This window comes from Mycteria americana, chromosome 13 (genome assembly GCF_035582795.1).
Source record: "Mycteria americana isolate JAX WOST 10 ecotype Jacksonville Zoo and Gardens chromosome 13, USCA_MyAme_1.0, whole genome shotgun sequence".
Classification (NCBI taxonomy): domain Eukaryota; kingdom Metazoa; phylum Chordata; class Aves; order Ciconiiformes; family Ciconiidae; genus Mycteria; species Mycteria americana.
This window is the reverse complement of record NC_134377.1, coordinates 17,962,092-17,986,292: the sequence shown is the minus strand read 5'-3', so window position 1 is coordinate 17,986,292 and position 24,201 is coordinate 17,962,092. Positions and strand designations below refer to the sequence as shown.

Here is a 24,201-nt window from a genome sequence, read left to right as displayed (position 1 = left end):
CCGCCCCCTCCACAAAGCCCGGGGGGCGGAGCGCCGCGCGCCCCCAGCTCGCGCGCGCCCCCCGCCGCTCCTTCTCCCGCCCCCAGGGGGCGGGGCGGGCGCGAGGGCGCGCGCGCGCGCGCGGTGATTGGCTGCCGGCGGCGGTGGGAGCGGGTTTAACGGCCGCAGCGCCCCCGGGCCGGGGGAAAACAAAACAAAGGCGGCGGCGGGCGGCGGCAGAGCGGCGGCGGCGGCAGAGCGGCAGCAGGATGCCTCGGCCGCGCCTCGGCCCTCAGGGCGGGAGACGCGCGCCCGGCCCCCGCCTATGACCCCTGGCCGCCGCCGAGGAGGCACCTTCGAGGCGAGGGAAGCCGCCCCCCCCCGCCCCCCCCCTTTGTTTTTCGGTGAGGGCCCGGCGCCGAGCCCTCGCCGGCCGCCGCGGGAGGACCGGGGGTCCCGCCTGCCCTCCTGCCCTCGCCCCCTGAGGGAAGGGGGCCCGGGGGCGCGCTGCTGCTCGGGGCGCGGGCTGGGGAGCGGAGCCGGCACGGCGCAGTGGTGAGTACCGGGGCGTGCGCGGAGCCGGCCCCTCTCCTTGTTCTCGGGGCCGGTGTTTTTTGGGGGGGAGGCGGCTCCCAAAGGAGCCCCGCGTCGCAGCCCCGGCCGGGGGGGCCGCGGTTTCCTGTGCGCGCGGGGCGGGGGGCCGCCGAGGCAACTTTGCTGGCGGGAGGAGGGCTCGGGCGCTATTTATAGCGCCTGGAAATGACGGCAGCGCTGCCTGCCTGTAGCCTCCTCGTTACGGGGCGGGCGGTGACGGTTTACATAATTGGGGGGGGGGGGGGGGGCGAGGCCGCGCTCGGCGAGCGGGGGTCCGGCGGGCTCCCCCTCGCTCTCCCCCGCCGTGCGAGGGCCCCGGGAGCGGTGCGGCGGTGCCTGCCCGGGGCCCGCCGCGGACGGAGCCGGCGGGCCGGAAGAGAGCCGCTCCGCGTTTGGCGGCCGCGCACGGCAGTCCCCCGGCTGCGTGCTGGGGGCAGCGAGCCGATGTCCTGCGGGGATCGCTGCGAGTGGCAGAGAAAGGGCAACGGCGTCACCCGCCGCGGCGGCTTCGTGCTCTGGCGTGAGGGAGGAAAAGGCTTGAGCGCGCACGGAGCGGCTGCTCCTTCCCGGCAGGGAAACCGAGGTCTGTCTCTGCCCGTAACTTTCTCCTCGCAGCCTTTCTTCCTGTTATTTCTCGGTATCTACAGCGAAAAGTGAGGCTCCCGTGTCTCGGTCTTCAACTTTGTCAGGTTTTTCCTGCTGGAGTAGCCGAGTCGCGGCTTCCGAGGAGCGCGCGGAGGCTCCGTCCGGCGTTGCGGAGCTGCCCGCAGGGTCCGACGCGTGTCCCCTGCCCTCCTCTGAACGCTTTTTCGGAGCCCGGGAGCGACGGCCGGGCCGCTTTCTGACCCGTTTTATTTCTCTGTACGCTTGTGTGCGTGGCCATCCCCGCGCAGGCGGGGCAGCCGCTCGCTTGTCCCTGCCGCCGCCCGGCAGGCAGCTCGCCCCACCGCCCCGGCCCCGGCCCGCTCCCGCTCCGCCCGAGCGGGGCCGCCCCGTCCCGTCCCGTCCCCCCCGCCACGCTTATCGCTGTTTGTTTACACATCCGGGAGCCGCGCGGGGCGGGGCCGCCCCGGCCCATTGGCCGCCCGGCGCCCCTCCCCGGTGACGTCACAGGGCGGGGCGCGGGCCCGCGCCGTGCCGGGGGGGGGGGGGGGGCCGGAGCCGTTCGTCCGCGCCGGGCCGAGGCCTGCGGGGCCTCCCGGGGGCGGGGGCGTCCCCGGGGCCGGGCCGCTCTGTGCCTGCGGCCGGGAAAGCCCCGGGTGCGCGGCGGCGGCGGCGCTTGCGAGGGAGGCGGAGAGCGCTGTTGGCGCGGGCTGCTCCTGCCGCGGGCCGGCCGGGGCCGGGGCCGGTGCCGGTGCCGGAGGGGTTCGTGTCGGTTTAGACTGGTAGGTGCAAATACGAGTCACGGAAACGGGGTCTGGACGGCCATTTAAGTGGAAAGACAGCAGCCCGTACGCTTGCCCTTCCACTCGGTTGTGCGCTGCCTTTCACGTTGTTCAGGAACCGTAGCTGTCAGGTGCGTGACCAAAGCACAGACCCTGCTGTTGGCGAAGAACAGGGAAGGAACCGTTGCCGCGGGTTTTCACGCTGCTTTCCGCAGAGTGCTGAACAGCAGCCGTGGAACCTGCTGCTGCTCCCCGCTGTCGGAGTGAAGTGAGACTGGGTTTACTCACCGTTACTAGAGCAAGCTGAGAAGCGGTTCACGTTTTGAATCTTGCCTTTAACACCAGAAAGCAACAAGTTCTGTGGTTCTTAGGGTGTATATCAAACACTTGGGATTGTTCTCTTTTTGAAGAGAGCAATACCAAATACAGTTTTGTCAAAAGAGCTTTGGAATTCTTTCACTTCTGTAGTTGGAGGACTCGGTATATGGAGTCTGAAAGAGTCTGGATTGCCTTTAGAAATGTGATTAAAAGAGTTTCTAGGAATGCCTTGAAGAAAAATGTTTTTCCTCTTGTATTCAACTTGCTGAACTCTTGCACACATTGAACTCATGTTTCAATTACTGATCAAGAAGACCTAATCCAAAGTCAAAACATCTTTGCTTGTGGTGCCTTTCATTCTGAAACCCTGGGGTTTTTTCCATTTCTGTGAACCTAAACAGGATCTGTATCTCTCGAGCATGGAATGTAAAGGGAACCTCACGTTTAACTTCCAGATTGTATTTCTTGTGTCTTCTTTCTCCTATAATCTGTTACCTCTAATAAATGTGGCTTAATATCTAGCTGTTCTAGAAAAGCAAGCTGTTCTTTCCAAACACTGTAATCATTCTTCCTTTTGCAGTTATAATTATCTTGCAACAATAGGTATATAATATTTTTTTAAATGACTGTATTAATTATTAAGTTCTGCTCTTCATACTAACCGGGTTCATATTTCAAACATATTCATGTACCCCTTATCAAATCTGTTTTCCTCTTCAGTGACTAACAAAAGTCCAATCATTCTGATGGGTCGATATGTGCTTTGGATGGCAGCTTGTTCCCATTGTTGCTTTATTTTTTGGATTGTATATGTTCTGCTACATGTCTTGTTTATGGCTTATCTCGCCTTTGCAATTCTTTGTGTAAGAAGTCCTTCAGTAGTTATTGAGTCTTTTCTCCTGCTGCTATCATAAGCTTAAGATTAAAACAAACAAACAAACAACCCTTTAAATCTTGCTGTGGTTGTCTCTTGTGCTAGGCCTGGTGTACAGATTACTTTTTCAAGACTTCTTTTGAAGCACAGTGACTGCTTCCTATAACCAGTCTTTAATTTCTGTGGCTTTCATTATCTGCTCTATTTGTATTACTAGTATCCTACTGCTAGAAGAGTGGTTAACTGCTGCCCTGCACACAGTTTACAACTGTGATAAGTGTTTTGCATGCTCGTTTTAATAGCTGGATCAAGATATTGTAAATTCTTTATATTGGCCCTCATTTCTGTGTTTGTGCTGTTGACCTACTCCGTCAGTCACCTGATAGCTGATGACATAAGTGACTGTGCAGTGTTCATGTTTGGATTGCTCATTAGCTTGATGCATACAGCGTGGTAACTGATGGCCTCTGACAGATCAGTAGATGTTATGAATATTTAGAATCTAATTTTCAGGCAAACTCCAAGAAAGGCTTGCTTTCCAGCATGGCAGGAAGGTCTGGCCTTCTCTGTTTGTGCATATAATGTCTCTTAAAGGCACTCTGAGGACTAACAATGCAATGGGGTATTCTCTGTGTAGAATTTAGCTTTTATTATCGACTGTGATTTTTGGTAGCATTCATTAAGACTATTCGGGTAGAATGAGGAAGTATCTAGTTAGCTTTGATCAGGACACCAGTCAAAAAGGCCTTTGCCTAAAGGCATACATCTGCTGAGCCTGAAAGAGGAGGAGACACAGATCCCTGAATAGCGTGGCAGCATCTTGCTTGGTATTTGACTTAAAGCCAGATGCGATACAGCAAGACTTTTGCTGAAAGCCCAAGTGCAAATACCTATTGTATGTTTATGGTTGGACATAGCAAGTGTTTTCCGAGATGCCTTGTCACTTACTATATTGGAACTAACCGCTGGAACTTCAAAGACAATTAACCTTCTCTAATCCCCTGCCTTTTTGCTGTAATCTTCTGCGTGGATGTCTTAAAGACTGTACCTGGTATATCGTAGAAAGTGCTTGTGTTTCATGGAGAACCGTTTGAATCTCCTTCATTAGGAATGTGGTGGAGTAGACGCCACTAGTGGAACAGAACTGCTTGTTGCTGTGTTGAATGGAACTTGAATTGAGCGGCTTCGTAGAAAAAAGGGGCCTGTAGCGTAGCCAGGCATTTGCTCTAAATAACACTTTGCTTTGTCTCTAGAATTGTTGAATAACAAGTTTATTCTGGCCTTGTTGTAAGCTGCTAATTGTTGTGCTCTTTTCACCTACAGGTTGTGACTGTTTCTCTTCTGTCATTTGTGTGGAAAGTGCCACACACACTACAGAACAACAACGGCTTTTGCTTGCATATTCCAGTGTTTCTTTTGTCAGCGAGTTCAGCAAAGTTGTAATTCTTCAAGTGCCAGCCCTGAGCTGAGTGAGGAGCCACCAGCAGAGATGGTAAAAATGACAAAATCAAAAACGTTCCAGGCTTACCTGCCAAACTGTCATCGCACCTACAGCTGTATCCACTGCAGAGCCCATCTAGCCAATCATGATGAATTGATCTCCAAGGCAAGTGGTTTGTTTAGAGACCTCATGAATTATTTCTTAACCAAAACGGTTATCACTGTATCGCTGCTCCCAGTAGATATGGGATGCAAATTGATGCATCCTTCAAAGTATCTTCCCTGGGTTCGCTCTTGGGTCATACCTGTTGTGTACTGAGAACTGGATATATTCTGGAAACTTTTGAATGTGACATAAAGGCTGATCTGATATATTCCCCATATTAACAACCTCTGTCTGCTGTCAGGTAGGTACTATTTGTGAGCTGTCATATCTGAAAAGTCTGCTAAGGAAAACTGTCAGAACAAAACATGGATCTCTGGGTAGGGAAATGATTCTCATTACGGTTATGCCAGATAAAGATTACTTTTGACTGTATTTGACTGAAGGTCACAAAACTGGCTGTTTCCAGAACGTTCCACTGCTATTATGGAATCTTTAAACACATTTACTTCTGCTGTATACCAGTTCCTAAGGAATATGATTAGCCAGAAATGTTCAAAATAGTTGGACTGTCTAAACTTAAGCTTAGAGGATGTGTGGATCCTTGAAACAGGCTAGGTCTGTCCTTCTTACCTGTCGCTGGAAGAAACCAAGATTTGTGATGTATGAAATACGTAGGAAAACATGAAGTTTGGGATAAATACTTGGCACACTGGTTCATTCTTTATTTCAAATAAGCTCCTGATGGATTTGCTCTTCGTGGTGTCCTGGAGAAAACACTTCAGTTGCTTTTCAAACCTCTTGATACAAATTGCTTTCTATATAACTATTTTGTCAAATAAAATTTCTAGTGGCAAACCCTTTATAACTAATTTTATCTGTTGCTTCTGCCTGTTTCTGTGTTCAGTAGCACTAAGGTGACGCTGCTCGTGAGTGCTGAAGAGATGGGGGGGTTGAGAATGCTGCTACTTCTGAATTGAGGTTTTCTTTGGGTGAGGAGAAAGTATACCTGCTTGCTTATTATCCCTTAGAGGGTTATCAGGAAATAGTGGGTTTCCCTGGTACAGTTTTTGTTGAGTTACTAATCTTTTTGATCTTTGCTTAGATCTCAAGACAACTTTTTGACTCGAATAGTAAAACTGGTGACAGTTCTTGGCAGCGTTACTGGTTGCTTTCTTCTGCTCTGCCTTTAGACTCTTCCCCTAAACAATTCTTTCCATCAACTTAGTACATGTGTTGAGGCATGGAACTGCAAATGTGACACTAAATGTGAAACAGCGAGCTAGTTACATATATAAAAATTATGTGAAGAAATTAAGAGGGAGGACTTGTTTTCCTTGTATTAAGTTGAAAAAAGTTCCTCACTGTCTTTATAGTGATCTTATTTCGTTTTAAGGTCAGCAAAACCAAGAGGAGTATTCAAATAGTAATGTGAATCCATTTGAATTTCGTTTGTTTCCATGTTGATTTCGGAATTTGAGTACAAGGAGTCTTTTTGGCAACACTGGACTCTAAATTACAAGCAATCACAGCTTCATTATTCACTACATGTTCTGGGCCAAAAACTAGTGGGAGGGGTTTTACATCTTTCCTGAACTTCAGGTTGTAGATGCCTACAGGAAGAGTGAAACTTTGCTAGCTGTGTCTCTCGAGATGTATAAATTCATCAAGAAAATGCAATCCATGCTCACATACTTACTAGGAAGCTCTTCTTTTGGTGGACTTAGATTTTTTTTTTTTTTTTTTTTTTGCATGTCAGCAAAACTGCCACAGCTACCACATGAGCCACTTGTTCTCCAGGGTCTTGGGAGTTTGGTCAGCAGAATATTTTGAATATGTTCTTAAGCAAATCATGTGTTCATATTACAGCTTCATAAATAATTTCAAACACTTAAAAAATCACATTTTCAATTCAAAGAACATGGAGAACTCTTCAAAAAATCTATCTAGTAAATACTTCTAAGTTATTTCTGATGGTGTTGGGAAGGGTGTCAGATATGGATTCTGCTCTACTTCTGGTTTCCGTAATTTTCAGTGAAGACATCTTACAAGAAGCTTCTGTACTTGCAGGTTGACCATATGCTTATTTGACAGCTGATCCATATTCTGTTGACTTAAGACTTCTTGACCATGTTTTATTGTCTAAATCTGTGTGATAATGAGAAATACATTTCAATGTGAGGTGTATCTTTTTTGTATGTCTGTAAAATAAAAAAACATTTCTCATTGTACTTTTATTTGGAACATAGCTTTAAAAAAACCCACCCTTCTTAAGCGTAACTTGTATATATTCCAACACTCATGGAGACAACTGCAAAGCAATAGCGAGATACACTTGGATCATTAAAAATAAGTAGTGCTGTCCTGGGGAGTGGCAGGGGGAGTGATGGGAGGAAATAAGGTTTTATTTGTTTTAAATGAAAACGCAGGTTAACCTGGAAAATAAAAACTGAAGAAATATCCTAGACAACATGTGTAGACATAACTTAGAAGTGTAAAAGGACTAACAGATGAGCGTATGTCAGAACTGGTTTTTATACGAATCTTTTTTCTGAAGTTCTCTTATAATGTGCATCAATGAAAGCACTTTGTGTAATTGTTAATGAGAGATATATTGTTATTTATACTAACAATATGTAGAATCCTAGTTACTATAACTACCCAGCTGCAGCAGAAATACTTAAAATAACCTGAAGTATGGCAAGTTGATGCCATACAATCTAAAGTTAACGAAGAACAGTGCAGTTCCTGTGCTGTTTTGGATTGATTGCTGGAGCAGAGAATTGGACTGCTGAACCTGATTTTTTTTTTTTTTCCCCCTCTGCTTTACTCTGAGGGCCTAATTAAAAGCTAAAGCTCTGCGTAACACTTGCTAAATACAATTTTTGGTTACAGATAGTTTCACTTCTTCCAAATGCTTACTATACAATCTCACTGCAGAACCCCGGTGCCACACACGCTCTTCAGCAGACAAAGGCGCCCAGTATGAGATGCCTCGCTGTAACGGCTTCACTGGGGGGTCGTCCCCCCGCCTTCCTGGGTGCATGGTGGCTGTTGCTTTCTTCTGTGTGGTCAGGGAAAAAGAGCCAAAATACGTGGCGCGCTCTTGATTTAAAGCAGCTATAACTACCTTTCTAACGTGCTTTGAGGTATAAGCATTTGTTATACCCGATGCTATAATGTTTCCAACTTCAAGAAGACAAGATAAGCTATGCTATGAAGTGAGTTGTGTTTCTCTTAAATGTTGGTCTGTCGTGGAAAAGCAGAGAGTGCTGCGTATTTCTGTCAATCTTCCCTTTGATTCTGGTCCTCAGAATACCAGACTCCAGTACGGAGCTGCAGTTCTGCTTCTGGGAACTGCTGATGCCAGTTGTCTGACAAGAATGGCAGCATACACGAATCACCTTTTCATTTTATTTCTGTTCTGTTTGAGCAGCAGGATCTCTTTCTTGCCTTAGAATTAATCACGAAGCTCTTTTTTTCTTGTGCCCTTGCTGGTGATAAAATGGCAACCAAGAGTCTTGGCAATGGCTTAGGAATAAGAATGCAGACTAATAAGTATAAAAATGTGCCACCTGCACAAGCGAGTTCATCGTTATCTGTAGTTTTAGTTCTCTCTGCACCTACGAAAGGACTCGCCGTGTTGCCTGGTGTTGAAATCGACTTGGCTGTTAGCGGTTAGAGCGTACATTTCTAGATACTTTCACTCCGTAACCTTGTGTTTTCTGTGTCTAGGGAGGAGCTTTGGGAAAGGGGAGGGGTGGGAAGAAGGCTGGTTCAGAACCAGGAGGTTCTGGGGATGCTGACGACGGTTGGGCTGCGCCGCTGAACGCGCGCGCGTCTGTGAGCAGCCGCCAGAATTTGTAACTCCAGTCGTCTTGGGGACGACGCTGATTTGAAGGATATATGAGAGAACTGGCAAACTGCAGGTGACTTAATTCAAATAAGTGTAATTCTGAAGTGGTGTTAGGTGCAGCTTGGACGCTGCCGACTTGCACTGTTAACAACTCTGCAAGCGCTGGATTTTCTGGTTCTTTGGCGGAGACTTCAAAGTGAATCTTAAACATTTTTTAAAAAATACTATTGGAGGGAGTGTACCGGTCTTTGCTACGTTGGGGGGCACTCAGAGGACAGGGGAAGAACCTGCAGGTTTTTTATTTCTTTAAAGAAGCAAATGGCTATTTTTAGAGTCATATGCTGCTATGACTACAGGCACAGAAGAGAAGTAACCTCTATCGGCAAGCAGCCACAGGCCTTAATAAAGGGCAAGGCAAAAAACTGATGCCATAGGGGGCACTTGTTGGATTTAGCACAAACAGCATGTAAACAGTGACCAAACAGTATATGTTAATAATAATAATAATAATAATAATAATAATAATTATTTAAAAGATCCCGACAATTTAAAAAATTGACATAATTAAGTTTTGAGGGAAAACTTCTACAAGACTCTTTGAAGTCCAGGGGAGGTTGCCGCTTGTGTGGCCTGTACAAAATGTTATATGTATGCCACTCTTAAAGCAATTCTAAAATAAGTTTTGTTGAAGGGCTTAACTGAAAGAGCTTTCTTCTGATTTGTTTGTAAACGGTAGAGAATGTGCAGTGATTATTAGCAGTAGTTAATTTCACAGGAGACAAATGTTGCTTGAAGAGCCTAAGTTCCAAAGCACTTGAGAATGGCTTGTACCTCTAAGTTCTAGTAATTGTTTAGAAATTCAGTCACGGTCCAACAAATTACAAAGAAATAAAAATACCTAATAGAAATCTTGGAACCTAGTGGATATATTGCAAATGATAATGCTTTGTTACTCGAGGTTGACCTGCTTGAAAGCCTGCTGAATTGTCTTACAGTGTGCCTTAATGCTGGGGATGGAAGAAAATCTGGATTACTTTGTATAGATGCCTGTATAAATACTGTCGCTGTCTTCTGTCCCATTCATTGCAAAGCATATCTGACCAGAGGGGGGAAGAGTCATATGAAGTCACAGACGAGACTAGATGTGTCAGTATTTTCAAGAACAAGTTCTGCATAAAGGTATATATACGTAACTGTCGTTGACCTCGCTGGGAAATCCTTGCACTTTATGGGTAAAAGAACAATCTTGGTGGTTAAATTTAGTTCTCCGAGGCATTCAGTATGACTGCTGTTATATTGCTGATGAGGAGGAAAAGTCTTCAGCTTAAATAGATGCCAAAACATTTTTAGCCTTGCTTAGCAGTCTGTGTTTTTGTCCTCCACTGTTCAACTGATGAGTTCAAGAGGAATTTTTTTAAGAGTTTATTGTCTTTAAGTAAATGTGCTGTTCTTGGATTGATTCAATTTGGTAATCCCCTTTGCTTATGATATGAGGAGTACTTGGAAGGATAGTTGGGCCTGTTGTATGCTTGAAGGCCATATTTGTTCCCTGCTGAAAATGTTGAGAGTGGGCCTAATTTCATAAATATTTTGGTGATAATTTTTTTCTCTTAGAGGCTTCTAGTTTTTTGGGTTCTGTTTTTTTTCTCCTGGGGGAAGAATATAGTTTTTGGAAGAGAAGCAATCTTTGGCAAACATCCAAGAATAGATTTGAAGGCTTAAAGGAGCTAGAACGTGTGCAAGGGAAGTGTTCTACTCTACAGGTGTTTTGACATAATTATTTCTGAAGTACATTCAAGACGCTGTATAACTCAAGATACCTTTGGGAAATACCATTTGCCAAATCTGCAGGTTTGGGGGTGGAATTTTTTAAGGTTATTCTCTACATATTGAGCTTTATAACTTGCTTTATTAAAATCAGTAAATAATTGAATGAAAATGTACTTTCAAAAAAAATTTTTAATACTTATTATGGAGTCATCTAGAACTGGGCTAGTAAGCAGCTGAGCAGCATTATTGCTAGTTGTCTGCAGTATTGAGGAGTTGGATCTTTTTCTTCCCTGATAAATTTTTTTGTCTGTATCTTTTGTTGAATTCAGTTTTCTGAATTTATTTTGCAAATCCTGAAGTGACAGGATATCCTTACAGTCTCTGATGCATCTTACTGAGAAAGATAATTTCAGACGTCAGAGCACTTGTGTGCGTTTCTGGTTTACCTTAAGAATACCACCCCTAAGAATACTGTCTTCTGAATTACTCAGTAATATTTCTTTGAATTGCATATTTGTTCAGACTACTAATTCAGGTTGATCTATCTTCGTTTGTAAAGTGAACTCTAGCAAATGAAAGGAAACTGAAGAAAAGGAAACGAAAAAAAACCTATGGACTTCTTTCATTTCTATTCTTTAAAATTATTTTTCCGTCTTACGAGCAGCTTGCAAGCTGTGCTTGAGGAAAGTACTGTTAATGCCATTCTGACTTGCTTATAATAATGCCTGCCATACCTTTAATACGTGCTAAGATGGCAGTTTCTCTGGATATTTTCTGCGGAGCATGATCTCTAGCTGCACAATCTAATCCCATCTGTAGGGAATAATTAATTAAGTAAGATTTTTAGTAGCTTCTCTTCCCCCACCCATGCCCTTAGGTGTGCCTTAGGGCAGTAAACGCATGTTCTGCTTAACTGATACTTCCTTTTCTCCTGGGTAAAACAGCTAATCCTGGTGTTAGAGGTAATGACGGGTTTAACTTAGAAGCATAGATCATTTCTAATTCTGCAGGTATGTACTAGTGTCTAAGTGAAACATTTATGAAGTTTCTTTACTGCAAAATGTATTAATGACAGAGGTCTCTCAGATGACTTGAAAGATCATGATACCAAACTATTGTTGCAGCCGACCTTAGTATAGTTCCTAAGCACAGTTAAACGGTTTTGCTTACACTATCAGACATTCTAGATACTTTCAACTGTGCTGAAACAAGAAAAAGTTACGGATCTTGTAGATATTCCTGTAGGAATGGACGGCTAGTCAAAGATGTGGATTTTGTAGGGAAAAAGTTAACTCATAAATCAATGCAATATTATTAATTGAGGACCATCAAAAAGCAGGCTTAAAGCAAGTTTGTTTTAACTGCAGATATTAGTTGAACTGATAAATTGCCCAGCTTCTAAGTAAAAATCCTGGTTGATGTGAGTCATTATTGATGGCAGTTGGTCACACTTGCCACTGTCTTCTAATTCCTCTCTGCTGGGTGAGACACCTATTTAAGACTCAGTTTTAATAGAATGTTCTGGTTTAGTTATGATTTATGTATAGTGCTAGCAATTTTGGAAGTGCTGAACAAATCTTGCAAAGTAAAAGTTTGCGTTTGCACAGGTGATGTTTATTCTTCAGAAGAGCAGTTTGTCTGGAGACTGGTTTGAACAGTTACGCCTGTTAGTCCTTGACACTGCCATTTAAAATACTCTCATTTCCTTTGAGGAGTTGACGCACAAGGCATTAACCTGTCAGTAGTGCAGAGTGTGAGAAACTTAGCGCTGGTAAAACAAATGTTTGTTCAGTACTAATTTTTTCCTGGTTATGCAAAATACTCTGTTATAGCCCAGTTACGAGCTTAGCAAGCAATTCAAGTGCCAAAATGAGTTGTCCTCTTTTCATTTCTAGTAATAGGATACATCAGGAAGTAGAGCTCTGATAATAAATCTTTCTTATACCTGTTAGTAGGTGGATACTACATGTAAATCAATGTACTGTGGTCAAGAAAATGCGTATGTGACAGATGTATACCTTTTTGTGTTGTTTGAATACAGTTTTGGGGAAAAAAAATCTCCACAGCTATTCATGTGAATAAGGAGCTATGCCAAGCTCTGACAAGTTAAGAAATGCATAAGAAAAATTAAAAGGCACGGGAATTTAAAAATTGGTATCTTTACAGTGGTTTTACTTCAGTCAGCATCTAAGAGCTCCACGTGGATGGATTGCAGACCATTAAATGCTCAATGGCACATCCATGTTGTGGTTTGACACGGGTTTTAAAGGAAAATCTGAGCTGCCTAGACCCAAGCCCTGTATTCCAGAACACAGTCACACAAGTTGCCACAGGCTGCTGTCAAGTTACCTGTGAGTGATGTACACACGGAGGAACGCGCTCTTCCCAGCTGGGCAAAGAAGCAGTTGTTCTGTGGCATGTAAATGTAATATTTATCCTCTAAACATGTATGTAGGTGAGACAGATGAATCGGCCAAGCTCTGCTAACAGGAAGCTAGAGAAGGTGGGAACGGAGGAGCTTTTCGTGGTGGGATATTTGTGAACAGATTTTCTTTCTAAAACCACTGTCCCAGGAATAGGTTCTGTTTTGTGTTGCTTTTCCCTCCACTCTACCCTGATAATCCCGAAAATTAGAAGGTAATGAAGATGGCCATTTCTGAGGGCAAAAAACCTAGGAGATTACAGCATAGTTAGGGCAACAAAGGAAAGGGTGCAAGAAAAGTCGCCTTTAAAAATACATCAGGAAAAAAGAACAACTCAAGCAGTACTTTCCAGCCTGTGGCTTGTATTTCGTTTGGCTAGAATTTTTTCAGCTTTTGAAACCAGAGAGGGGAAGGGCTTCTTTTTCTGCTATTCCTGGCATCCTGTTACTGCCCTCTGCTTAATTTCGAGAAATGCAGGGTCAAAGGAGAGCTTTTATTAGGTGATATTAAGTCAAGACTAAACATAAACTTGGCAGAAATAATTGCATGAAGTAGTTCAAAAGGTCTCCTGACTGTTGATTTATTCTGGAGTCTTTCTCTTTCCCAGCTAGCTAGGGAACTTCAAGTATGGCATATAAGTAGTTTAAAGTGATTGTATAGGACCAGACAAAAAAAACCCCCATGTTAATTTGTATGCGATTGGCATGTGTAATTGCATGTAAATAGAGAAACTAGCACATGATTAATTTAAAAGGAGAGAGTATTCTCTGGTGCAGTTTGGAAAAAGATTTGTGAATTCTAATTCACAACAGAGTTTTTAAAGCAAGGAGAAATGGCTGCAACTTTTTTAATTCAAGAATTTTTACAGTAGCTTAACCAAAAATAATGGTCATCACGGCTTTGAAAGTTCTTTTTCTTAATCCTGGGTACATGGAACAAGGAAGTTCTAGTTTAAGTTTACTTCTTAATGAGTAAGAGGACCTTTAAAGTGTTTCCTTTGCTTTTTCTTAAATTTTGGGGTTGCACAACTGTAGTTGTCTCTAAACTCATACGTAGTTGACTTAGGCTAGTTACTAATTTGTTAGCGGGCAGTTTTGGAGAGTATATACGCGACGAGTTTTTGTCTTCACCTGCAGTAAGCATTCTCTGCTTCGTTGTTGCTTGTGAGACACTGGCTCTAATTCAGCGCGCGCTGCTTATTCTATAGAAACTGCAGACTGTAGGCTGTGTACCACGCTGCCAGCTCTGTGGTGCGTTTTTAAGCATCTCAGGAGAAGCGATGGGTGTTTTGTTTGTTTGTTTTAACAGTAGGTGTAAGGATTACTTTCTGGCAGAGCTGTTCAGACTCCGTACTCAGCTGAGTCTCTCCTTTCAGGGTCAGTCCTACCTGAAGTTTTAGCTTTCACTGTACTGCATAGCCTCTCTTTTTTTTCCCTCGCCTTGTGAAAAATAAGACGTGCAGTTCTGGCTAATGGAGAGAGTAGCTTTTCTTTTGTCTTTGCTATGGATGGAGAAATACGTTCTCTGCCCAAAAATCTCCATTTAATAATTCTTTTCAATGGTTGCTAAAATAATACTAAAATATTAATGCTATAAACCGTGAAGTAGAACTTCTCATCCTAAGGTGTGATTTTATGAGTAGCTAAGGGCTGTATGTAACTACACTGCCACCGTTGCTACTAGTAGTCCAGAGTCATGGATTTCTTTCAACATTCTTGGTTGCAGTATATAATCTGGTTAGTGTTGATCAAAAAGTGTTCATTTATATACATTTTACATCTTTTTTGCAAACTGTTCTGAGTAAGTAGTTAAGATACAACAGTTACTGGTGGTGTGTTGCTAATCATTAGACTGGCAAAATGTCTATTTTGTTGTCAAGTGACTTCTGATGATATAACGAAATACATGTCAGAAGAAGAATCCATTGCAGAAGGGTCCTTCTGCCTATGGTTCCATGCCTAATGTTACTAAAACCTTCAAAAACCTACTAAAACTAAACATTCAAAAATACTCAAGGTGAGATTTTCCTTCCAAAAACCTTCCACGTTGATCTAATGTAGGTTTCAGAAAAGTTGGTCTTTGATCTTCAATACTAGAACTGCAAGGATTCTTCAAAACAATTGTACTTTCTCTTCAGCGTGGATAAAATTGTTAATTTTATTTGAAAGTAGGTTAGGGAAGGGAAAGTCTGGAAAAAAAGAAATTAAGACAGTTTAGGGATTTTTTTCAAATGGAATTAGTATGGAAGAGAGAAAAACTCCATTTCAGTCTGGTCTTGTTTGAATGGGAAATAATGCCTATGTCTAAATTATCAAGTAATTCAGCAGAGAAGGGACAAATCAACAGGTGAAAGCAGCGGTGTCGCACATTTTGAACGTTTCGCCTGTGGCCGGATCTAGTCTGCTCACAGCTCAAGGCTCTCTCATCATAGGTTCAGGCCTTCGTATCTTCATTAGCGTTTGAAGGGCTAATGCAGAAGAGCTGCTGGTTTAGTTGGGTACAGGAGGAACGAAGATGTGGTTCACAGGCACTGAAACGGCTCTGCAAGCCAAACCAACCCCCAGTAAGTGTGGTTGATCAGGGGTTTTACTTCAAAACTGTGCTACTGCTCTGAACTAAAACATTAATTTAGATCCAGCCAAGAAACTCACGGTCGTCTTTTGTCCATCATCTATCAGGAATGTGAGAGATTTGAAAGCATATGGCTGTGCTTAGGCATTTGATGATAACAGTTGTTTTATTAAAATAAAGCTGAGCTTATAAACTGATCAGATGCATTTCCTGAATACAGCATGCTGGTTTTATGATTGGTCCAGAATTTCGCTGGTCTTGCATCAAATGATGCAATGAAACTGAAATAAATCATCTTTTGGGTGCAGTGGGAGAGGACAGAGGAGATGGAAATAATTCCCTTTGAGTTAAAACCAGATTTTAATTAGGATGAAGGATGTCTAGGAGAATGAGAATTGATATCTTGCAGAGGGGTGGGAAAAAAGTATGGTTTGTTTGCATTACGGACGTCTTACTTTGAACAATAATGCTTAGCAACTTAAAACTGTTGCTAAAGACCTAATGTGGGTGAAAACTTTGCTGACCAGGCTTTCCTGGAAAGAATTGGTATAAACTTTTAACATAAAGTAATTCATTTGAAATAGTTTATTTCTGTATTATGTTTATATGCTTACTAACACACCCTTCTGGAACTACTTTTTTGTTTGGTGGGGTTTTTTGGTGGGTTTTAACGAGTGCAATTTTTTTTTTTATGCAGTCCTTCCAGGGAAGCCAGGGACGAGCCTACCTCTTTAATTCTGTGTAAGTATCTTGTTATGGTTATGCACACTACCTACAGAGTGTAATTTTTTTTTGTATGCTTCCTGAGTGGAAAACAGTAGGAGTTAGTGTAGCTGCACTTGGCCCTGTTCTGTTTAACACTGGCTTTGCTCACAAGCAGCAGTTATTACAGTGCTACTGAGCTGATCCGTAGGTACCCCTATGCACATACTGGTTTATCTCCTATTTTAAATAATTCTGCTAATAGCTCAAAGTTTAGGGGAGGGTGTTAATGTGAAATTCCTTTTGTGTGTGTAATGGTAAGCGTCTTGAGTAAAGGTTGCCATTTTGACATATTCCCGAAATCAAAATATATTGCGTGACTAAATTTGCTTTGGACAACTCTGCTGTAGTCTAAAGAAGAATTTTCCAGTGTGATAGCTAGATACATTTACAGGTTAATGTTCCAGTAAACTTGGTACATCTTAAATGACCTTGAATATTGCAAATGTGCTAGAGGCAAAAGGTCTCTGTGATCTTATCAAGCCTAATATTTGCAATTTTAGGCACGTCCTACCCATGATATAAGGCTCTTTGAATTTGCTAATGGATGTATTTTAAGTTTCTAATATGCAGGATTGCATTTTTGTCTTTATTTTTCAGCAGTTTATTGTGTTGCAGCATTTTGGAAAAAATAAATGCAGTTAAGTGTCTTAGTCTATTTTAGACCAGGATAATGGAACTGCAGCTGCAAAGGATTTGATTGCAGATCCTTGAAATTCTTTTTATATGTAGTCGTTCAGTGGTGACTTGGAACTTCTAGTATAATTGTAGTAGTAAGAATCTGGTAATAAACAGCAAAAATGCCAAATTTTGCTCTTGTATAACACTGTCTAAAAACTTCATTTAGTCTTGCCTGATGTTTTCTGCATTCTCTTATTCGTGAAAAAGCTAGCTCGATGCAGTACTTCATGGGATGCTTTGTTTTTGTATTGCTGTTTGTTCATCGTGGCTTAGTCTGCTGATCTGCAGCGAAGAAATATTTATGAAGCTTTTTCCTTGCTGCTATTTTGGAGTTGGTTCTAAATTGAGCTGTTGGTGCTGATTTACTGCTACAGACTGCCATTATAGAGGTCTCAAATTGTTTTTGAAGAAAAGCCCGAAACTGTAGAGGTATCCAGTTACTGCTTAGTGTTCTGTCCTCTGAAAGTTTAACTATTTAGCCTTGGTTGATAGGAGTAAGTGGGCATCACCAACAGTTTGCTGTTCAGACTAGCCACTTGAAAAACAAAAAACAAAACCATTTTTTCTTCCGCTCAGTGTAACAGAGGAAGTTACTTTTACAGCATCGAATAAGTTAGGCACTTTTTTTTAAACTCCTTTTCTTTTTTTTTTTTTTTTTTTTTTTGTCCTCTGGAGAAAAGGTGAGTAACAGGTAAGAAAAGAAACGCTCTCGTGCCGTTAATGTAGAGTAATTTCTCCTGGTTTTTTTCAGGGTAAATGTGGGCTGTGGTCCAGCAGAGGAGCGAGTTCTTCTGACAGGTTTACATGCTGTAGCAGATATCTATTGTGAAAACTGTAAAACCACTCTTGGATGGAAATACGTAAGCAATATACTTAAGTCTTTGTTAAATGTTTATCTGTTGAAGCACAGATATTTGAGTAGGCCGTTGAGTAGCACCTATACTGATAGTTTAGGTGAGTTAGCTCTAGTGCTTTTGTATATATCAGGCTGTAATGTAGTTTTGCTTTCCTACACCTGCTGGAATGTTGTAGTAGATAACAACTTTATTCTGCACTGCAAAACAAGCATGGGCTGTAGGTGCTATTACAGCTATCTAACACTTGTGTAATATCTTTTTGCAAAATTACCAACCACGTACACTAAACCGGATGGAAGAAATTGTCAAAGTGGGTCTTTAATTTCTTGGGTTGCACAAGTTGGTTCATATAGCAAAAATACGAATTACAATGAATGGTACTGAGCATGTTTCCACTGCTTACAACTGATGTGGACTCAATTCGGTTGTTTGAAAAGGTATCCGTGCACTTGCACAGTTACCTGTAACACTTGCAGCTGTGTTGCAAGTTTGATGTTTTGAAAACGTTAGATTGTGGGTGTTGCATGTTGGATTTTCATTGATTCAGTATAGCTTCAGATCTTATAGAAAGAACTTGTCCTAATGCATTCCCTCTGGATGATGAATATAGAGGAGAGCTTTCAAAAAGGTTCCCTGTTCCCTCTTTTCATTGCTTCTGGGAATAAGAAAACTGAACACACATAACATGCCATTTCCTAACCTTCACGTAAAAAAAGCGTTATAATTCCCTAAGCAGTGAGAAACCATGGAAAGTTCTAAAGCAAGATTTGTTGTGCAGTGGATCTGCTGATTCTGCTGAGGAGAAGTTGACTCCTATTTCCCTCTCAACCCTCTTCACCCTCTCTTTCCTCCCTCCCGCCCTTGATTCGGTGTAACCGATACGGGATGTTGACTGGAATGTCTCCTGGTTTGTATTTTTAATGCAAGTTTGATGTTTAAAATACTTAATTTCCCCAGCTTACTTCAGTGTCTTGATTTTTCTTCTTTACAGGAACATGCTTTTGAGAGCAGTCAGAAATACAAAGAAGGAAAATTTATCATTGAACTTGCCCACATGATAAAAGACAATGGCTGGGAGTGAATCATAACCTTTTTCCTTCTGTTTGGACAATATTCTGTGGAACGTGCTTTACAAAGACTAACGCAAAGTAAAGGAAGAGCTTGGCTAGAGTGGCCCTGAGAATATCACTGAACTCTCAAACCTCACAAATGAGTAGTGTAGTGTAAGTGGCTATTTCAGGCCATGTTTGCCTTTTCTCCTTGTGTAAGTTCCCTCTTTTTGTACGTGTATTATTGTGTGAACAGTTGTTTTGGAACATTTTGGATGCCCTTTTTCTAAACTCTCTCAAACTAGAGAAACAGTTCACTAATTGAAAACGGATTTTACTGGTTAGCATCTCTCTCTGACCTATGCCTTTAATGCTACCTTCTGCTGTGCATGCTTCTTGCCTAAACACCTACACTCCAGTCCTGTAGAAGTTCTGTATCTGAGCAGTCCGAAAGAATGTATGGGATGGGGTGCTTTTTTATATGTAGCAATTTCTGATGTGTTTGGCAGTGAAGAGGATGCAGTATTGTAGTTATTAATTTCTTTTTTAAATTCGAGTGTACCACAACCTATCTCCATCTTGTAGGCGAATTGGTTAAAGGTACAGTGCTCACTTTAAAAAATACTTCAATTGCACTGACTGAAGTTAGCAGGTCTCAAGTTGTTAGGAAAGGTTATGCTAGAGGTTTGGTTTCTTAATGAAATATCTTAGAAGGATTTTAAATGAGTAATGCTATAGAATATGTTCATTTAAGACCAACATATTCCCTAAGGAGTTTGCTGGTAAGAAATTTATAAAACTATAGCTCGCAAGATTAAAAAGGCAGAAAAATATATGCATCTTCTATTTTGGGAAAAAAAATTAGTCGGTGTATTAAAAAATAAAAGTTTTGGTACTGTACCTTTGCCAGTAACAGGGACTTGTGCATCAGTAAAGTTTTATGGCTGGTTCCATGTAACTGTATAGTCCTAATGCACTGGACAAAGAGGTTGATATCAAGGAAACTTGTTGAAGTATTCTGCTTCTGCTACATTTGAACAAAAACGTTTATTTTTGTGAGAAATGGCCAGAGCCTATGGCATGAAAATTAATACAGTACCTGTAGGAAAAGGAGGGGTAATAAGAGGGAAGGGAAGTTTGACTCAGTTTTTCATAAAATAAAATAACAGATAGTTTTTAAAACTTGGGGGTGGGGAAAGGGTTTCTTGGTTTGCTGGCTAAATCATCCCCAAGTACCTTTTTATAATAAAAATTTATATGAAACTGACGTTCTGTTTTGTTCTCACGCTGTTTCTTAAATGGAATGAGTTAGAGAAACTTCTGGAAAGTGTATGCACAATATTAGCTGTTGGTATCTGTGCATGCAAATTCTGAGCAACTATGAAAGAAACGCTCTACATAAATTTGCTAACTTTATTTTCAAATTAAACAGTCTCTGAAGACTTTTTGTATTTTAATCCTTTTAATGCTTGAGGACAAAATATTTGGAAAAAACCCTTTAACACTATATAAGTACTATAACTGAACCATATGGAAGCCTTGCAATACAAAATCATTTTCTCTCAATAACAATTCTAATATGGCACCTGCAAAATTAGTCCTAGGTGCTGTTGCTGCTGTTACGTTTTTGGGAATCTCTGATAGGCTTTCTGAACTCTGCTGCACTTTAGAAATTTTGTCATACATGAAAAATTATGCCAATGGGTAGGGGCAATACAAATCTTTAAAACCAGCTTTCCGGTGTCTTTGTGGAGAGGAGGAGAGAGAAGAGAGTTCACCCATGCACACGCATTCTCTGTGATGCAGGCTGGCTAAACTGCATTCAAGATGATGTCGGGATCTATACCTATGAATTAAAGATGTAAGAATGAGAGAGGTAGCTAAAGCTGTTGGGTTTCAGTCCAGAGACCTGAGGCGGCACAGTCGCGTTCAGTCTGGATTTTGTGGCTTACACGTTACTGCTTCATGTTCACATCACCAGGCTTCGAAGTCTCCTTTTTAACAATGGCATTGATGCAAGATGGGCTTGGGTGTTGCCTGTCTCTTGATCTTTTTGACCTGGAATTCTTGGGGTTTTGTTTTCCTCCGTTGTGATATATGTTGCCAACAAGGAAGGCACTAAAACTTCTATCAGCAAAAGGTTTGTGTTGGCTTCAAAGTCCAGTTGCAATGTTGATAGTTGTGAACGTGCTTACGTGAAGTTTGTGTACCTTTGGGCTTTTCTTATTTCCTGGCTACAGATGTGTTGAAGCAGTACACTGGACTGAAGACAAAAGTAATGTCTGCTTTTCAGTAGAGAGTTGAAATTAAAGAAAATATGTAAAGTATTAACGATTTTTCTCTCTAAAATTGGGGGTTTGGCTGTCTCTTGTTAGTAAGTTAATGCTGTCTGTAACACAGTCTGATTCTTACTTAGAAATTCAACCTCTTTCTTCAGTGCATTATTTGTATTTCAAACTGGACATTTTCACCAAAACCTTAATTAACTTTGATGCCAAAGGTTGGGACTTCATCAAGTGCTTAGCACACAGAGCTTCAGACTACTGGCATAAAGAGTTAATGATCTGTATGTGGTGTTTGTGGCTTTTAAGAGAACCAAACAAAGCAATATTCTTTTTGGTCTTTTAAGAGTGGACGCTTAGAAGGAGTAAGGAGTAGAGCTAGTACAGAACTGCTATTTCATGCTGCCGTGTAACAATCCTCGAGGCTCATTCTATTGAGGGAATATGTGAATTTTCTTCCTATGTTGCTTGGCAGCGTCAATGATTATTTTCTCCCCTTGTAAAGATGTAGAGAGTTCTTGTTATTGGTTTTGGTGAAAGTAGAATCCAGATAGCAATGGCTGCTGGCTGATGTGAAGAGGTCAGTCTGGTCACTGAACCCTCCAGCAGTCATTTGAAAGAAAAATAAACTTACTTGAAAAAAAATTTTACTAAAGCATTTTCCCTCTAACCAATTTTTGTAATATATTAAAGATTATATTTAAAGTTTGTATGTGTTTGCTCTGGGCAAGTTTACTTCCCCTCCAACTTGAGCACTTTTGTTACTTGTACTGGTTATTTTTATTGTTGGTCTTAACATTTATTTTGTATTTTGTTTTTTATAAACTGTAACAAAAAGCTTTTGTGAACCTTTGTTTCTTGCTGGCTCTTTCTTGGACCAAATGAACTGACTATGAGCTGGCTTAGAAGAACTGTTCATTGGGATGCATAGGAATTTGCTAGCAAAAATGTACATGTATCGAAAGTTTTTTTTCCTCTGAACCTCTAAAGCCACGCCTGTCCTAAAGTAATTGATCATAATTTGATGTGACTTTAGTAATCTGACCACACATTCTCTGTCTAGGTCCAAAATAATGGCCGTAACAAGAGTGTTCCAGGACGGAGTCTGCCTCCAAACACTAGAGTTACTCTTTGGCTGGTCACTCTAAGTACCTTTTTGATTAATAAAAGGCAATGCTGCCATCTATAAAAATCCTGTTAAGTTGCAAACTTGCTGTGAAATAAGCTGCAGAATTTGGTGAGGGGTTGCTGACACATCAACCTAACCACTCTTGCTGTATGCTTTTAGCAGTCTAGTAATCTAAATTTTATCTGCCAGTAAAAAGGGCCAGAATATGAATTTCCCTCGTTCGTTGTACGCTATACAATGACCAACTGTATTAATGAAGTTTGTTATAATTCCATCTTAACTTCCCAGTTGCAAGGCCCAGTATAACGGCCAGAGTGGGATGCCTCGCACGCTTGCAGTCTTTCGCAATCCAGGGGAGAGGAGGGGGAATACAGTTTATGAAATGTCTTTGAGTCAAAATCTGGCCTCAGAGGTTCTGACAAAAAGCATCACTGCGCCCGTAACCAAACGGTCATCCGTATCTCTTGTCGGTGTATCAGCTTAGTGCAAGAGTTCATGAATGCTGTGTACCATTTTCGGTGGACTTGCGCTTCCCTCCGAGTAACGCTTGTAGAGCTTTTCTGCACGCTCATCTCAGCAGTCAGATTGCAACAGTAGTGACCTGCAGTCTCACAGACCAAATTTTGAACATCTCCATTCTTTGATAATGGCGATGAGTGGAAGAAGCTGTCAAATTCTTGTTAAACTTTTTGGACACTTTATTGTACTTCATTGAGACTCATGTTAAGCCAACCAGCAGTACAAACGCTTACTGCAAAAGGAACAGACACTTCAGAGGTTTCTGTTAAAAGGACTGTTACAGATGGTTTAAGGCCTAAAGCATGAGTCGTAAACGGCAGTTGAGTTGTGCCTCATTGTTTCTTAAACTCTTTACAATGCTTTCTTTTACAGGTGACATGGCTGTGTTGCTGTTTTGTCCTAGCAATACTGTACATCATTTGTTGTTTCACTATATTGTATCTACTTGAGGTATCACAATAAAAGCTTTCGATTGTTTTGTTGAGTTACTTGTTGGTTTTGTGCTGTCTTTTCTTGCTAATTAAATTCTCATTCTTTATTCTCTGATAAGGCCAGAGAGAAAAGCCGGTGCTCTTAGTTGCTCTTAAAAACTTATAAATGTGGGTTGAATCTGATTTTTATGTGGTTTTAAGACTGCCACTAAACATCTGGTTTTTTCCTTTCACTGATCTTTCCAAAACATCGGAAGTTGTGTTGCTACCTTTAGAGCCGTTGCCCATTTTGAGCCAATCATGTAAAGTGCTTTCAAAAAGAGAGTCAGTCTGTGCATACCCCAAAACTAACTTTCAGAGAAACTGAAGGAAGCGTGGGTGTGCTTTCTGTTGCGTTATCTTGGTCATCCGTAGACCAGAGGAGCACTCTGAGCACCGGCGCTCCATCTGTTATTTCTGCTTTGGTTGGGAGGAACGTCTGTGGTTCCTCTAACCAGATGAAGGGTCTTCTCACGCGTCAGTGGAGTTAAAGTCCCCGCTGTGAGTCAGTAACAAGGATGCGATGAAGATTGGTCTTCTCCATCCGAGAGCCCAGGTCATGGTGGGCTTCATAGTGACTCGGATTTATTCCGGCTGGGTATTTGCAGCGTGCTGCGTGCGTGGCTGAAGGGCTCCCACCAACATTCGCATACAAACCTTTCCCTGCAGACCACGTCGGTGCAGCACCAGCTGCCCGCAGCAGCAGCCGCGACTGGCGCTCGCGTTCTCCAGTGGAAAATCTGTGCAAAACAGCAAGCGTGGGTTGAGAAGGGGTGATTAAGTAGGAGGGAGATGATTTCTGCGCTAAGCTGGCTATTTTCCTCCTGCAGCCCCAGCGTGGTTTGCTCCTTTAGGCGAGGGGACGCTTGGCTCGTGTCCGGCCCGGCAGCCGCTGTAGCCCCCAGGCCCTTTTCAGCTTGCGCATCCGCTCCATGACACTCATTGATGGTTTAGGAAATTGCTAGGCCAAGCAAAGCGGTGTTTCCTCCTGGAGATTCATCTGAAGATGGTCATTTTGATCTTAACGGTTGTGATTACAAGAGCAAAGGTAAACTGGGACTTTATTATGAAAGGCTTCATATTTGAAAGACTTCATATTATTGATTTGGAAGACTTCAGCCAATACCTCAGTTTAAACA

At 42.2% G+C, this 24,201-nt stretch overlaps 1 protein-coding gene across 1 annotated transcript; it reads left to right on the top strand.

The window, feature by feature from the left end:
* The first annotated feature begins 125 nt into the window (after positions 1-125).
* Positions 126-23,076, top strand: YPEL1 (yippee like 1). Its single transcript, XM_075515824.1, has 5 exons — positions 126-534; positions 4,474-4,756; positions 16,011-16,054; positions 17,508-17,616; positions 18,605-23,076. The coding sequence occupies exons 2-5, from the start codon at positions 4,640-4,642 to the stop codon at positions 18,692-18,694; spliced, it is 360 nt and encodes a 119-aa protein (XP_075371939.1). The 5' UTR covers positions 126-534; positions 4,474-4,639; the 3' UTR covers positions 18,695-23,076.
* The last annotated feature ends 1,125 nt before the right edge of the window (positions 23,077-24,201 follow it).